This window comes from Lytechinus variegatus, chromosome 12 (assembly GCF_018143015.1).
Source record: "Lytechinus variegatus isolate NC3 chromosome 12, Lvar_3.0, whole genome shotgun sequence".
NCBI classification, from domain to species: Eukaryota; Metazoa; Echinodermata; class Echinoidea; order Temnopleuroida; family Toxopneustidae; genus Lytechinus; species Lytechinus variegatus.
Genome location: NC_054751.1, coordinates 28931333 through 28949454, shown reverse-complemented (window position 1 = coordinate 28949454; position 18122 = coordinate 28931333). Strand labels below are relative to the sequence as shown.

At 35.2% G+C, this 18122-nt stretch overlaps 1 protein-coding gene across 1 annotated transcript in view; it reads right to left on the bottom strand.

Moving 5' to 3' along the window:
* Positions 1–1023: 1023 nt before the first annotated feature.
* LOC121425452 (protein SpAN-like) overlaps positions 1024–18122 on the bottom strand; it is a 54263-nt gene continuing 37164 nt past the window's right edge. The window contains exons 8-10 of the mRNA XM_041621511.1: positions 17409–17884; positions 6753–7112; positions 1024–2341 (exon numbers count right to left, since the gene is read on the bottom strand). Of these exons, the coding sequence (XP_041477445.1) occupies positions 2065–2341; positions 6753–7112; positions 17409–17884 (1113 nt within the window). The 3' untranslated portion in view covers positions 1024–2064. The remainder of the gene's footprint in view (positions 2342–6752; positions 7113–17408; positions 17885–18122) is intronic.

Here is an 18122-nt window from a genome sequence, read left to right as displayed (position 1 = left end):
ATGTGACATGAAACTCTAATAGGATATTAAGTAATACTTGATTAACCTTATGGCCAAGTTTCATGAACTAGGTTCATATACTTTCTAAGTTATGATGTCATTTCAAAAACTTAACCTCAGGTTAAGATTTGATATTGACGCCGCCGCTACCAAAGCGGCGCCTATAGTCTCACTCTGCTATGCAGGTGAGACAAAAACTGAGAGCATTCGGATCTCGCAATCACATATAAAAAAATATCTAGTTCAATTGAAGATGTGGAACAATGTCTAATTTGCATAAATTCAAAAGGTTTGGCTTTTATTCAGATCCAAGACTCACATGAATAGTGTCTAAATTTATGTGTTTCAGTTTTGAGAATAAGTTATAGTATTTGGATGAAATGATATCATTAAGATTTTGAAAAAGCTTTGTAAGAATATTTAATTTGCCTAATTTGAAATGACCGCCCTATCGCCATGCTTTAACTGCATGTCCAGATCTTAAAGAATCTTTTTTGTGTGTTTGTTTCTGTACCTGTATGTTTTCAGAGTAGACGAATGCATGAACTAACAGTATTTGAATCATTTAGTGGCACTTGCATTTTATTTGCATATCATTAAGTTGAAAAATTCACTTCATTCAGCACTATGGGAGCTTCCGGTCTAGCGGGGTAGATGGAAACAAAAACAAAAGTGGCATTATTTGAATCGCGTTTAAGTATACAATGGAGAAGTGAACATTATATAAAGAAAAAAAGGAAAAAAAGTGGGCGACATTGAAGCAATAAAGAAGATGCGTATTCAAATAGAGAAAGGTCTAGGTTGTATTATTCAATTGAGAAATAAAGTGACCTCTTCTTTAGGCATAATCTTGCGCCTCCCCCTCCCCATAAATAACTTTACCCCTTGGCAATCTGAATGACCATGTAATCGTCTAATGATCCATTGACTACATATATTCTTCATATGACATAGATAGGCATAGGGCTCCAAATTAACATAAAAAAGGTAAAGCAGCCATTTCAAATTCATGCAACTTTTTTTTTGTATATAATCAAAATCATGTAAATAATTATATTCTTCAACCCTGAATATATAGGTATACCTTCTGAAATTATGTTGGTAGGAGTCTCAGATGATGAAATAAATTCAAAACCATGCAAAATTATGGCCATTTTGAAAAAAATTAATGCAAATACTTAAGACATATAGTGTACCACAGTTTCGATTAATCTATATTATCGATAACTGTTGGAGCCAAAAGCTGTCACTAATTACATCCTTCAACTCTGAAAATATAGGTATACCTGCTAAAATTATGTCTTTAGGGATCCCAGATGATTAATACAGGTTGATACCATATACGGTGGCCTTTTCAATTCAAACAAATTAGAAATTGTTCCACAGCTTCAATTTTTCCTATATACTTGCGATATGAAATTAAGGGATAAAATGCTGTTCTTAATTATCTTCCTCAACCCTGAAAATTTAGGTATAGATGCAGAAAATGTATGTTCATATACATCAATTTTGTGGGAGTCTCAAATGATGAAATACAGTAAAAAAGAAAACCAAAAACAAATGTAGTATCAAACGGTGGCCATTTTGAATTTATGCAAATTAGACATTGTTCAACAGCGTAGTTTTCCGGTACTTTCGATATGTAATTGTGGGATCAAATATTGTCAATAATTATATTATTCAACCCTAAAAACTATAAGTTAAACACGCAACAATCATGTAGACAGGAGACACAGATGATGAAATCAAGTCAAACCGCGGCCATTTTTAATTTATGCAAATTAGACATGGTTCCACAGCTTATACTGTCAATAATTATATTATTCAACCCTGAAAACACTGGTATATATACTATATACGCTGAAATTATGTTTATAGGGGTCTGAGAATGAAATACAGTCAAAATAATGCCAAACCGAGCGGCCATTTTTTTATTCATGCCAATCAGACATTGTTCCAAAGCTTCGATTTTCCTAAATACTTTTGATGTGTGTTATTTTGATACCGTTAAAAGATAAATGCTGGAAAAAAAATCGTTTTTGTTGCAATTTATTTTGGGTTATTTTATGCTTGGACTTGGCCGGTCGGTCCGGTCGGGCCGGTCAGTCCGGTCGGTCCGGTCGGGCCGGTCGGTCCGGTCGGGCCGGTACTAGGCGACGAAATTGACATAATCGTAGTAGCTGGTGATGGTGCAGCTGGGATATCGACGGAAACACTCTTGAAGAACGCTCGGAATCCAATGCCGTAAAACCAGCTATTGTGTGATTCGAAATTAATTCTCATCCGATCGGAGAGTGAGATGTAAGATCCCTTCGGAGCAGCGTTGCCAGTTAGAACGATTCTGTAACCAAATAATAGAATGAATTAAATAGATAACGGCAATTAAGTTTATTTATAATACATGTTTTTGATTGTTTGATGAAAGTCGAGCACTGATGGGCTCAACTAGTGGTTGACCCCATACTTTTGTACCGCTCCTCTCACCTCGGAGCTATCATCAAGGCATGTCAGGGCGATTCTATACGTATACGTGTCGTACGGGATATGCTTGAGTACCCCCCCCAAAAAAAAAATAATAGTAATAATAAAAAAATTCAGTAATATAGTTATAGTGGGTAGTCCTGTGAAAATTTGATTACCAACAGTAATGTTTGATTATGGGTGAATTAAAGGTAAAATGTTTTGTGTCGTACGGGACTCGGAAATGTCCCGTACGACACGCAACATTTTCACGTCTAATTGACCCATGGCTGATTTTTCTAGCATGGTATCGCCCCGAGTCGATTTCGTCACGCTATGTAGGCCTAATAATATTCCTACAGCTATTTGTTATTTGTACTCGTGACGACTTACGTGATTTCAAGAGAAAAGACGTGACGGAAAGAGAGGTCTGTCGGATATCTTTGTAAAGACACTACAGAAAATCTTATTTCATTCATTTGTAGTTTAAATGGTTAATTGCACACAGGTATATAGTCTAGATGAACGATGAAAAAAAATAGCAATAATTGTTCAGATTATGGTACAAGCATGACATTTGGCTGACGGGTAGAGTAAATAGTGCTAAACATGTTAGCTGGGGGTGCCAACCTGATCGATCATGATCTCTGTTTGTATAGCTGCTATATAGCTGCTTTGTATAAAAGTTGCTAGGTAACTTATTTACCTTACCAACCACCAAATTTGGGGGTGTTATCTCAATTCTAAAACTATATCTTTACTTCTAAGCGCCAATTTCACAATCACATATCAAGCAACACTCCAACCATAGAGCTAGCTCCATGCTCCAACCAAGTATAGCAACAGTAAGTTGCTATAAGCAACATATTTTTCCATAGAAACTGCAGATAATGAAAAACAGAAAGAAAAGTAGGAAGGAGGTATTATGTATATATACACCCAAGTTTAATCTACGGCCTCGTGACGGCAGGCCCATCCCACAGGCCTACTCGAATTGGCATCGGTTAACACATGTAGGCAAACCACGCTACCGCAACTGCGCATCAAGACATTCTCCTGCATGCACATGGGTTTCCTGCACTCCATCAACGGCCAATTAGCTCTCCATAAAGGATTACCATGTGCGCACAGGTAGGCCGTAGAACAGTATTTACCAAAAAAAATGCTTAAAATGTCCGGTTCTCAGGCCTTAATATGAACAGATTTTGAGCTCTCATTAATATAAGATTGATGAATAAAATTTCATGAATTCCTAATAATGAAATTGTCGCTTTTTTTAGAATGAAATATCGATATCGACGGGTTTCATCTCGCGCCTAGGAAGAGGAATTTGAAAATAGTCATTTCCATATGACAAAATGTCCTTGTACTATTTCCCTTGGTGCTTGGTCTAAATAATAATTTTTAAAAATCGGCTCGCGCTTCGCGCTCGCATCATTTATGAAGCACGATCCATATCCATTTACAATTTTCCTACGATGCTTTCAAGTCCAGAAAAATGTTGATTTCAATAAATAGAGAAAAATCAAACTAGCAAAATGCTGAAAATTTCATCAAAATCGAATGTAAAATAAGAAAGTTATGACACTTTAAAGTTTTGCTTATTTTTCACAAAACAGTGATATGCAAAGCTTAGTGACTTGCAAATGAGACAGTTGGTGATGTCCCTCACTCACTATTTCTTTTGTTTTTTATTGTTTGAATTATACAATATTTCACTTTTTATAGATTTGACAACGAGGACCATTAACTTGACTGAATCATATACTATTAAACAATGCTCATTCCACGTGTTCAGGGAGGAATTAATCGTTGTTTCACTTGACAATGAGAAAAATAGAATATTCCTTATTTCATATACTAAAGTACAAAAGATATAGTGAGTGGATGACGTCATCAGTCTCCTCATTTGCATACCTGTCAGGTTGTGCATATAACTATTCTGTGAAATTAAGTAAAATTTTAAAATGTCATAACTTTCTTATTTTACATCCAATTTTGATGAAATTTTCAGTGTTATGTTTGTTGGATTTTTTCTTTTTATTCAAATCAACTTTTTGTTTGGGTGGACTTGTCCTTTAAATTGACCCTCTCCAGATCGCCATAATTTTTTTCAGCTCGCGCGTTATTGATTTTTATAATAAAAGAAATCTATTTAGAATGCCCAGATCTGCATGTAAATCTCAAAAATACGCGCACCCAATATACACACTTCTTTATTATCATTATTCAAAATGTGCTTGAATTATCGAGTTTCTTAACAGAATATCGCAAATTTTCCTCTCGCATTATTAACGTAGGATACATACCCAATTAGTCATCCTTTTCGGGATTTAAGAAATATGAATAGTATGTCCCATTTTTAGGCCTAAATCTCATTTTTTTCGCTTCAAGCTCGCATGAAATAATAAGACATATACCTATCATGTCAATGATTACAAAAAGTGCTTAGAATGTCAAATTTTTAGGTCAAAATGTCACAACTCTTCGGCTCGGGCTTCGCGCTCGCATTATTTGATTGTTGAAATATGTATCATTTTCGTGGGTAACTGCAAACAGTCCTTAAAGGTCAAGTCCACCACAAGAAAATGTTGATTTGAATAAATAGACAAAAATTAGACTAGCATAACACTGAAAATTTCATCCAAATCGGATGTAAAATAAGAAAGTTTCGCTTATTTAAAAAAACAAAAAACAGTGATATGCACAGCTCAGTAACATGCAATTGAGACAGTCGATGATGTCCCTCACTCATTTTTTATTTTGTTTTGCATTGTTTGAATTATACAATATTTCATTTTTTTTACAAATTTGACAATATGGACCAACTTGACTGAACAGTATTAAACAAGTGGAATGCCTCTGGCCGTCTCACCTGCATCACGCAATTCCACATAGCAGCAGCGCTGACTTTGAAAACTACTATAACTCGCACAAGATGTTCAGTGATACTTGGTTACTCTTATTTCCATGTTTTATGAACTAGACCAATACACTTTACAGAGATAGGATGGTAATTCAACAAATACCCCCAATGACGCAAAAGTTCATTGACCTCACATGACCTTTGACCTTGATCATGTGACCTGAAACTTGCACAGGATATGCAGTGATACTTGATTACTCTTATGTCCAAGTTTCAAAAGTCAGACCAATAAACTTGCGAAGTTATGATGGTAATTCAACAGATACCCCCATTATGGCCAAAGTTCATTGACCTTTGACCTTGGTCATGTGACCTAAAATGCGCACAGGATGTTCAGTGATACTTGATTACTCTCATGTCGTAGTTTTATGAACTAGACCAACATACTTTTAAAGTTATGATGGTAATTCAACAAATACCCCCAATTCGGCCAAAGTTCATTGACCCTAAATGACATTTGACCTAGATCATGTGACCTGAAACTTGCACAGGATGTTCAGTGATACTTGATTACTATTATGTCCAAGTTTCATGAATCAGATCCAAAAACTTTTAAAGTTTTGATTGTAATTCAACATATACCCCCAAATCGGCCAAAGTTCATTGACCCTAAATGACCTTTGACCTTGATCGTGTGACGTGAAACTCATGCCGGATGTTTGGTGATACTTGATTTACCATATGTCCAAGTTTAATTAACTAGGTCCATATATTTTATAAGTTATGATGACATTTCAAAAACTTAACCTCAGGTTAAGATTTTGATGTTGGTTCCCCCAACATGGTCTAAGTTCATTGACCCTAAATGACCTTTGACCTTGGTCATGTGACATGAAACTCTAAGAGGATGTTCAGTAATACCTGATTAACCTTATGGCCAATATACTTTCTAAGTTATGATGTCATTTCAAACACTTAACCTCAGGTTAAGATTTGATGTTGACGCCGCCGCCGTCGCCGTCGGAAAAGCGGCGCCTATAGTCTCACTCTGCTATGCAGGTGAGACAAAAATGCTAATTCCATATATGTTCAGGGAGGAATTATCGTTAATTCACTTGACAATGAGGAGAAAATTAGAATATATAATACAAAAGAAATAGTGAGTGGAGGACGTCATCGGTCTCCTCATTTGAATACCGAACAGGGTATGCATATAACCGTTCTGTGAAATTAAGTGAAATTTTAAAATGTCATAAATTTCTCATTTTACATCCGATATTTTGAAGAAATTTTCAGTGCTGTGCTTGTTGAATTTTTCTCTTTTTATTGGTGGCCTTGTTCTTTAAATATCAGGAAGAAATCCCTCATAACAGAACAAAAAATATATCATGAGAACAACTTTCAGGACAAACTACGTCCAACTTGCCTGACTAACATCGATCCGCCAAAAGCTATGGTTAAGGTGTCTTCTTCTTCAATCAGAAATCTTTTCTGGAATGTAAGCTCGACGTGCAGGCCTGGCGAAGCGATGATCTCATACTCACAGCACGTCATCTTTGGATACGTCATGGGGTAACGCGGCGATTGAATGTAACCTCGATCCTCCTCCACTGTTCGTTCGCAGTCGAAATTTACACCAGGGTCCGATGGACCAGCGGTAATTTCTACCGCGCGGTAGGACACACTGAAACTGGCAGAGCTTGAAGAATTCTCCAAGGCAAACACGATTTGCATCTTATTATCCACAGAGATGATTTCTTTTGAAATGACGGTTTCGTCGCAAACTCTGAAATGGAAATTTTAAGAGGTTAGTGAAAAAACCTTTTTTATGCGAATTAGAATGATATTTCAGGCTTAAATGATACTGATTTGAAATTGAATAAAGTAGAGTCACATTAGAGCTAAAAAATTTGTTATCGAATTTCGCATCATGTTGCATAATTACATGTCATTTCCATGTCATCATAAATACGCAATGATCGTATGGTGATGACATCACCCCATGTCTTCATTTTTAAACATCAGGCCAACATAATAATTACAATCATTCAAGCTCTTTGCTTCAAGAATGTCAACCGAGTTCAAAGATTCAGGTTCTCCCCTTAGATTTCAAATTTCTAATTATCTCCTTCTGACCTGTGGTGTGAATTGATTAGTATTCATAAACTATTAGAGACGATTAATGTATGAGCTTGAGTCCAATATTGATGTAATATTTATTTTATCGTGTTGTTTTACATGTATATGCTCCACATAGTAAACCTATGTCTTGCAATTAACGTGGCTGTTGTGTATATATATTTTTTACAGCACAATTAAGGGTAAAGGGTATGATAACAAAATCTTTGTTGTCACAATAATTGTAGCTTAATTTGTCGAAATGTCTTACCATAGTGACATGACAAATTTGTTTCAATGATTTGGTGCAGTGCTCAGTGACTTGTTACTGATTAACTTTTCAGTTAGAGGGGTTTTTGTGTATTTTTTTCTTCCTTCTGCATACAAATAAATATGATCAAATAAATAACATTTATGGATTCCAGTATTTAAATACTACAAAATGCACTAGAGTTACGAATGAGTCGGCCACTCTTATTGATCAAATGCTGACAAATAATTGTTTGTATGTAAAATCCTCAGGTGTTCTTGAAGTGTGCATGGGTGATCATTTTATGAATTACTTAATTTGAAAAACAAACCATCCCCCCAACCATGATCATAACTATGTAACTTTTAGAAAGTCTAAGGATGTTGATTGGGATTCGCTTCATAAAGATCTCATTGAGCAAAACTGGAATGAAATTGAGGCTATTGTTAACTTGAGTGATGCCGTTAAGAAATGGGAAGAAAAGGTGTTGCTAGTTATTAACAAACACTTGCCGATTAAGACAAAGCGCATGCGCCAAAGTACTCCCCCTGGCTGAATGAGTCAATCTTCAGATTAATGAGAAAAAGAGATAAAGCAAAAAAGAAAGCGGTTTCTCAAAATGATGAACAGTTGTGGAAGGAGTATCGGCTGAGAAATAAAGTCACTTATATTATAAGGAAAACTAAGAAAAAATATTATATTGATAAACTATCTGAGTGCTCTGGTAGAAACCAAACATGGAATGTTCTTAAATCTTTTTTGCCAAGTAATAGTGCATCATCCAATCTATCATGCGATGATTCCTTCAGTAAAGCTTCTGAATTTAATGAACACTTTGCTAGTGTCACCACAAATTTGTTAAATAAACATAAGCCTAGGGAGAATGAAGTGAATATTACTAGTTCAGAGTCAGTACCATGTCATAACATTATGTCCTCATTTATAGTTGTCTCTGAGGCCCAGGTAATGGATGTAATTAATAAATTAAAAACGAAAAAATCAGTCCGGATCGATGGAATATCGGTTCAGGTTCTGAAAGCATGTGTTGATATATTGATTAAGTCTATAACTCATTTGATTAATAAATCTATTACAGAGGGCTATGTTCCAGAGCAGTGGAAAATTGCCAAAATAATACCGCTTCATAAAAAGGGTGATAAGTTAAATCCCGATAATTATAGGCCAATATCTTTACTGCCTTGTATTTCGAAAGTACTTGAACGTATAGTTTTGTTACAGTTATCACATCATCTTAACGCCAACAATGTATTAGTGCCAGTTCAATCGGGATTCAGGGCAAAACACTTTACTGTGACTGCCCTTAAATGTTACGGTAACAGATGAATGGTTTTTGGCCATGGACAAAGGTGAATACACTGCATGGGGCAATCTTCGTGGACTTACGAAAAGCCTTCGACACAGTCGATCACTATGTTATGCTGAACAAACTTTTTGTCTAATATTGGGATAAAAGGTGTAGTACTTCAGTGGTGGTGGTTCGGGAGTTATTTAACTGGGAGGAGGACAGTGACTAAGGTCAACGATGCTTTGTCCAATTAACAATATTTAACCCATGGTGTGCCTCAGGGCTCACTTCTTGGCCCCTTGCTATTTTGTATTTTCATTAATGACTTACGTAACGTCTTTCAGATACGGTTATATATTATTCCGACAAGGATGTTAAAGCTGTGGAATCCACTTTAAACATAGATATGCAAGCTTTAGATATGTGGATGTCTCAAAACAAGTTATTGGTTAACTATACGAAGACGTCAGTATGCTCTTTGGTACGAGATATATGTTGTCAAAGTGTAATGCACTAGATATAAAAATAAACAATACCAACATCCAAAAAGTTAATACTACGAAATATCTCGGAATTCACATTGACGCTGAATTAAAATGGGATATTCATATACATAACATGTGTCAGAAAATCAGTAAACTGGTTAGTTTTCTTGGACGGTTAAGACATGTTGTTAACGAATCAAGCTTAAATTTGATATACAAATCAACCATTTTGCCACATTTTGATTACGCTAATGTCATTTGGTATTCCGCTTCACAAGGTTCTCTGTCAGCCCTTCAAAAACTCCAGAATAGAGCTGGCCGTATAATATTATGAGAATAAATCCCTATATACTCTTTTGTCTCCAATCAACATATTCATGAGACTTTGCATTGGGAATTTCTTGAATGCCGCTATGAAAAGCATATATGTACAATGATTTATAAAATACTGCACAATCTTTTCCTAAACTATATGTCTGAAAACATTTCTAGAAGAACTTTAAATTATTCACTTCGTTCGAACCAAAATCTTAATTTACCCAAGCCAAATTCTAACAATTGTAAAAGGACATTTTCTATAGGGGGATATCAATTTATAATCAATTGCCCAGTGAAATTCGTAATGCACCAAATTTAAGTTCCTTTCATACTCTATTATATGATTATTTCGATTGAGCATTTGTATTTTTTTTCTGTCAATGTATTGTACTTGGAAATGTTTCTTTTTTAGTATTTTTTAATGTTGTATATTACTTTGTATGGTAAATGTAGGACCCCAAGGAAGAACAGCAGTATTTTGCAAATACAGCTGAATTGGGTGATCCTCCGTTATTATTGTATGTATCTCTCCTGTATATTCTATATTTTTTATCTGATTACGGAAATAAAACAAACAATAATTATGCTTCCATAATCATGTTACCATGTTAGCAGGAGGCAAGTTGCGATCTGACAGATAGTGGGAAATGCTGACAATTTGTACACAAAACAAACGGGGAGTTGTCCACAAAACCAACCGTTTTGAGCATGTTTGCCAATTCGAGGATCCCCATAGAAAGTACAAGAACTTTTCAACTTCCGTAACTTTCTTAATAATATTAACAATACAGTGCGTATAAAAAAAAACGGGACAGTTTTGAAGTCTATAAATTTTTTTTTTAAATTATTATATCTATATTTTGATGTTAATAGATGCTCTAAGATCTTATCTTTGAAATGCCATAAAAAAAACAAATTTTGTTCATGCTTGAGCGAACACGGGACGTTTTTGTCGGGGGTTCAAAAGGAGGCTTGCGCCAAAATGGCAGAAATTAGAAATTTGATGATTAGACTTTTGGCTAATGAGCAGACTTCCTCTTAATGTTTTCATTATCTTTGCCATAATTTTCAAATTATGCTGTCAAATTTTATTTACAAATGTATTTATTTACCTGAATTGTATTGTTTTTCATTTAAACTTCTTTTACCTTTGACTTTTCCTTCATAAGTAAGAAAAGAAGAGACTTTTTGCCAACCCAAGTAAGAAGATTTGCATTATTAATCGGGAGAATTTGTAATTATTCAAATCCTTTTATTATGTGAAACAAATTATGTAATGGTACCTTTAATAATTATTAGGTGAAACAAATTATGCTATGGAACCTATAAAAGACATGAATCCTATTTTCAAGAGGTTATTGAATCCTTCACCAAGTTTAATTATGTGCTTGACAGGACAAACAGGAAAGGATTCATGTCTTTCAATGGCAATGGTGTATTGAGTCAATTTTGACATGTTTGAAGGAGCAAGATATGGCAGATCGGATAAAATATATTCAAAAGTTGTGAAGCGAACAAGCAAAAATTTCCACTTTTTTATCAAAATATCCAATCTTGTGATTTTGACATAATATTCAGACAAGTGGAATGCCTCTGGCCGTCTCACCTGCATCACGCGGTTCAATATAGCAGCAGTGCTCACTTTGAATACTACTCTAACTCGCACAAGATGTTCAGTGATACATTGTTACTCTTATTTCCCTTTTTTATGAACTAGACCAATAAACTTACAGAGATATGATGGTTATTCAACGTAAAACCCCAACATGGCCAAAGTTCATTGACTTTACATGACCTTTGACCTTGATCATGTGACCTGAAACTCGAACAGGATGTTCAGTGATACTTGATTACTCTTATGTACAAGTTTCATGAATCAGATCCATAAACTTTTAAAGTTATGATGGTAATTCAACAGATACACCCAATTCGGCCAAAGTTCATTGACCTTTGACCTTGGTCATGTGACCTGAAACGCGCACAGGATGTTCAGTGATACTTGATTACTCTAATGTCCAAGTTTAATGAACTAGTCCAATAAACTTTCAAAGTTATGATGGTAATTCAACAGATACCCCCGATTCGGCCAAAGTTCATTGACCCAAAATGACCTTTGACCTTAATCATGAGACCTGAAACTTGCACAAAATTTTCAGTGATGCTTGATTACTATTATGTCCAAGTTTCATGAATCAGATCAATAAACTTTCAAAGTTATGATGGGAATTCAACAGATATCCCCAATTCGGCCAAAGTTCATTGACCCTAAATGACCTTTGACCTTGGTCATGTGACGTGAAACTCATGCAGGATGTTCAGTGATACTTGATTAACCTTATGTCCAAGTTTCATGAACTAGGTCCATATATTTTCTAAGTTATGATGACATTTCAAAAACTTAACCTCAGGTTAAGATTTCGATGTTGATTCCTCCAACATGGTCTAAGTTCATTGACCCTAAATGACCTTTGACCTTGGTCATGTGACATGAAACTCTAATAGGATGCTCAGTAATACTTGATTAACCTTATGGCCAAGTTATATTAACTAGGTCCATATACTTTCTAAGTTATGACATCATTTCAAAAACTTAATCTCAGGTTAAGATTTGATGTTGACGTCGCCGCCGCCGTCGCCGTCGGAAAAGGGGCGCCTATAGTCTCACTTTGCTTCGCAGGTGAGACAAAAATGATATCATATTTCACTTTCTATGTTTTCTGTTATTTTCCTTTCTACTTTTTTTTTCCATGCTCATAACTGTTTGTTTGGGGGGGAGCACCCCGAGTCCCTACCCTCAGTATGCCACTGTTCATAGGCACCATAACTTTTGAAGCACACAATGAAAGGATTTGAAAAAAAAACACGCTCTCCCATACTTTGGTTTGAAAAAATGTTCTTGCCTAAAGAAGGAATATTCAAAGCTAAAGGAACAACAGAACTATTCAAGCAAATAAGTAGATTTGGAAATGAATTTTGACCGCATAATTTGAAAATTATGGCAAAGATAGTGAAAAGGTTAAAAGGAAGTCTGCTGATTAGCAAGAAGTCAGACCATCATATTTATCATTTTATGCCATTTTGGCGCAAGCCTCCTTTTTTACCCCAGACAAAAACATTCCGTGTTCGCTCAAGCATGAACGAAACTAAATTATTTTAATGATATTTGAAGGATAAGAATCCAAAGCATGTATTGACACCAAAATATAGAGATTATGATATGAGACAAAAATTTTATAGACTTTTCAAATCTGTCCCGTTTTTTTGATACGCACTGTATAGTCCAGGATAGGCCACATAGAAAGTTGACCAAACCTTGTTTTTTTATATATACAATATTTTTTGATGGTTTCTTGTCAATTCGAGGGTGCTGATTACGAATCTGAATGAGCCACTCGTGTAAACTTGAGCATTTTCCGCAAATTGGCAAAATCCAATATGGCCGCCAAAATATGCAAATTACCCATAAAACTCATAAAATTGTCCTCACATAGGCTGTAAAATGCATGAAAATGTGTGGCAGGAGTGAAATACAATCTCAAAAATTAATTTTTGACAAAATATTTATTTTCCTGATATTCAAAATGGCCGCCATAGGCCATTGTATACACTATCATGTACAATATGAATAGGGAAAACTAGTTTTCACAAAAATGAACACTAAACTGCAAAAATCGCGATGTATCAATGAAGTAATATATGCAAATCATCATTACTAATGAGATAAATTATTTATTATGTCAAATATTGGAACATTGCTGTATTTTGATATCTAAAATAGCCGCCACTGGCCAAAAGAGTATTGGTGTACAATGGCAATGGCCGGGGCCAAAAAAATGACATGATTGAACATGAAAATGCAGATTATTAAGATAAACGAGTGGAATACTGACTAAAGACATAATTTTAAATATGCCATTTATGTGGTAAATGCTGTATTTTGAAATTTAAAATGGCCGCCATAGCCCCCATATATATTAATCATGTACAATGCGAATAGAAAAACTAATTTTCACACGAGAAAGAAACATAAAATGCATGTAATTGTGATCTATTAATAAAACATTGTCTGACATGTTTTATAGCAAGACATATCATTTCTTTTTGTCATGCATGAGATGAATACTGTATTATGAAATTCAAAATGGCCCCTATAGGCCCTAACAGTATTACCTACAATGTGAATTGGGACATATCATTTTGTAAGAATTTGGATTTGCTTGACTATGACATCCATATAATCCTCTTGTATGAGTAAAACGTTATTTGAAAACATTTTTTTTAATAATCGCATTTCTTCTTCCATATAGGTGATAAATACTGTATTTTGACATTCAAAATAACCTCTACAAGCCCTTAATAAATTATGTAACATTCGAACAGGGAAACTAATTTTCACAAGAGTGAGAATCATAAAATGCATATAACTGTGATGTACGGGTAAAGATATTGTCTTAAACATTATTTCTAACTGAATACATCACATATTGGTCGTGGACATGGTGGAGGTAATAAATGCTGTACTTTGAAATCCAAAATGGCTGCCATAGGTCCTCAAAGTATTGTATACATTGTAACATGGGACATATAATTTTGACAGAATTTGGCTTTGCTTGACTCTAAATATTGCATATAATTGTGAATTGTGATGTAAAGGTGAATTATTGTCTAAAACCATGGTTTCTAACTAGATATATCATAATGTTGTGTAATTAGGGTGATAAATGCTGCATTTTTAAATTGAAAATGGCCACCATAAGCACTTATCGTATATATACAATTGGGTGGAGACAAATGATGTTCACAAAAAGGGCATATGACAGCCATTTTGAATGTTGAAATACAGTATTTATCACTTAAATTACATAAGATATGATATATTTTGTTATAAATCATGTTTTCAGACAACATTCCACTCATACATCACCATTTGACCAAGCAAAGCTAAATTCTGTTGAAATGATTTGTTCCCTTTCATATTGTGTATAATACCGTAAGGGACTGTAGCGGCCATTTTGACTTTAAAATAACCGTATTTATCACCTAATTGGCAGAATAAATGATATATCTTAATAGAAATGATGCTTTCAGACAATATTTTACTCATAGATCACTATTACGTGCATTTATGGTGCTCACTCTTGTGAATATTGGTTTCCCATTTTGCATTGTACATAATACGGTTAATGTCGATGGCGGCCATTTTGAAAGTCGAAATACAGTATTTAACACAAACTTGAAACCGGAATGATATATTTCGTTAGAAAATACGTTTTAGACTGTATCTAATTAATTTATGACATATATATGCATTTTAGCGCTCAATCTTGTGATTTCTTTTCTCCCATTTCTCATTGTGTATAATACTTTTAGGGCACTTGGCAGCCATTTTGAATATCTGAATACAACATTTACCACATACATAGCATATTAATAATATATTTCGTTAATAATTATGTTTATAGTCAGTATTCCAATTGTTTAATCTTCATAATAAGCATTTTAGTGATCACTCTTGAGAATTTTTTGGCCCCCATTGCAATTGTACGCAATACTGTTTGGGCCAGTTGCGGCTATTTTAGACATCAAAATACTGCAATTTTCCCATATATGACATCAAAATTATATATCTCGTTAGTAATGGTAATTTGCATATATTACTTCGTTCATACATTGCGATTTTTTGCAGTTTAGTGCTCATTTTTGTGAAAATTAGTTTTCCCTATTCATATTGTACATGATAGTGTATACAATGGCCTATGGCGGCCATTTTGAATATCAGAAAAATAAATATTCATTAAAAATTATTTTTTAAGATTGCATTTCACTCCTGCCAAACAATTCCATGCATTTCACAGCCAATGTGAGGACAATTTTATGATTTTCATGGATGATTTGCATATTTTGGCGGCCATATTGGATTTTGCCAATTTGCGGAAAATGCTCAAGGTTACACGAGTAGCATCATTCAGATTCGTAATCAGCACCCTCGAATTGACAAGAAACCATAAAAAAATATTGTGTATATATAAAAAAACAAGGTTATGCCTCTTCTATCCTGGACTAATAATATATGTGATTTGTAATGCGCCAAATCCACTCGGCAGAGTGCCCAAGGCGCAGTGAAAGAACAAAGAAAGAACGAAAGAGAACAGGTACAAATATAATAGTAATAGATCGTTTCTTTCGTTTCTACATATTTCCTCTCTTTTTTTCTCTCTTCTCAGATAGATTTTTTCCCTTTAGGTATCGGTTTCCTATTGCACCAATTAAGAGTAGCACTGGAGTATCTTTAAAAGGGGCAAATCGACTTAAAGGCGATGTTTTTTTTCATAGTTCGTTGAAGGCAAGGCTATCGGACGGGTTTGTGTCTCGTCTCAACCGTTACTTAAGATCTTCTAAATTAAACAAGTGGAATGCCTCTGGCCGTCTCACCTGCATCACGCAAATCAACATAGCAGCAGTGCTGACTTTGAAAACTACTATTACTCGCACAAGATGTTCAGTGAAACTTGGTTACTCTTATTTCCACGTTTTATGAACTATATCAATACACTTACAGAGATAGGATGGTAATTCAACAAATACCTCCAATGTGGCCAAAGTTCATTGACCTCAAAATTACCTTCGACCTTGATCATGTGACCTGGATCTTGCACAGGATATTCAGTGATACCTCATTACTCTTCCAAGTTTCAAAACTCAGATCAATAAACTTGCAACGTTATGATGGTAATTCAACAGATACCCCCATTATGGCCAAAGTTCATTGACCTTTGACCTTGGTCATATGACCTAAAATGCGCACAGGATGTTCAGTGATACTAGATTACTCTTATGTCCATGTTTTATGAACTAGACCAACATACTTTCAAAGATATGGTAATTCAACAAATACCCCTTAATTCGGCCAAAGTTCATTGACCCTAAAGGACCTTTGACCTTGATCATGTGACCTGAAACTTGCACAGGATGTTCAGGGATACTTGATTACTATTATGTCCAAGTTTCATGAATCAGATCCAAAAACTTTTAAAGTTTTGATTGTAATTCAACAGATACACCCAAATCGGCCAAAGTTCATTGACCCTAAATGACCTTTGACCTTGGTCATGTGACGTGAAAATCATGCAGGATGTTTGTTGATACTTGATTAAGCTTATGTCCAAGTTTAATGAACTAGATCCATATATTTTCTAAGTTATGATGACAATTCAAAACCTTTAACTCGGGTTAAGATTTCGATGTTGATTCCCCCAACATGGTCTAAGTTCATTGACCCTAAATGACCTTTGACATTAGTCATGTGACATGAAACTCTAATGGGATGTTTAGTATACTTGATTAACCTTATGGCCAAGTTATATGAACTATATATACTTTCCAAGTTATGATGTCATTTCAAAAAATTAACCTCAGGTTAAGATTTGATGTTGACGCCGCCGCCGTCGGAAAAGCGGCGCCTATAGTCTCACTCTGCTATGCAGGTGAGACAAAAACTAGGTATGAGTCCAAAATGTTGTAATCTGATTCAAATCCTAGCTCCGAAACAGATTTTTGGCGCTTTGCTGCCGCGAACTCAATGTCGGTGCAGAATATGAAACTCACTTGATTGGGTTCCCGTTACCATCTCCCAAGTGGATCTCCATTCTGTTGACGCAGCAGAACGAGTTCTGGACCTTGATTGAATCCACGGTCAGGGCGATCCGTTGACTTTCAGGTGCGATGATGTCATACGTGCAATATGCACTGGTGGTAGATCCGCTGGCGGAGTAGCTTAGCTCACCGCTAGACTCGGTCAATGTCGCGTTGCAAACCTCCTCGCGGGGTACCCCACTGGTGTTGAAGGCGTACATCAGAGAGAATCCCTTGTCCTCTGTCGCAGAATCTGAAGAAAAGACGAACCGGATCTCGTTGCTAGGGCTGGCGATAGCCTCTGGGATATTTGTGCCGCAAAATGTGAAATCAGCCACATAGGTAGTATTGGCCAAGAAGATTTGAAGGTAATCTGTGTCACAAGCTGTTCCCGGCGAATGCAGTCTGAAATCAGTAAAACTTACGCTCATCGTCGATCCAACTGGCCCCTTCGAAAAAAAGAGCATGGATGGTTAAAAATTAGGTTTATAGGCCTCTATACACAGTCACAAAGTATCATGATTATAATTATGATAACAATTAATTATAATAATACTAATAATAATGATAAATGATACTAATCAGTAATGATAAAATCATCATCATCATTATCATCTTCATGATAAAAAAAACAGTACAAACGATGCATACATGTACACCACACATGTTCCATCTTATTTAGAGGCT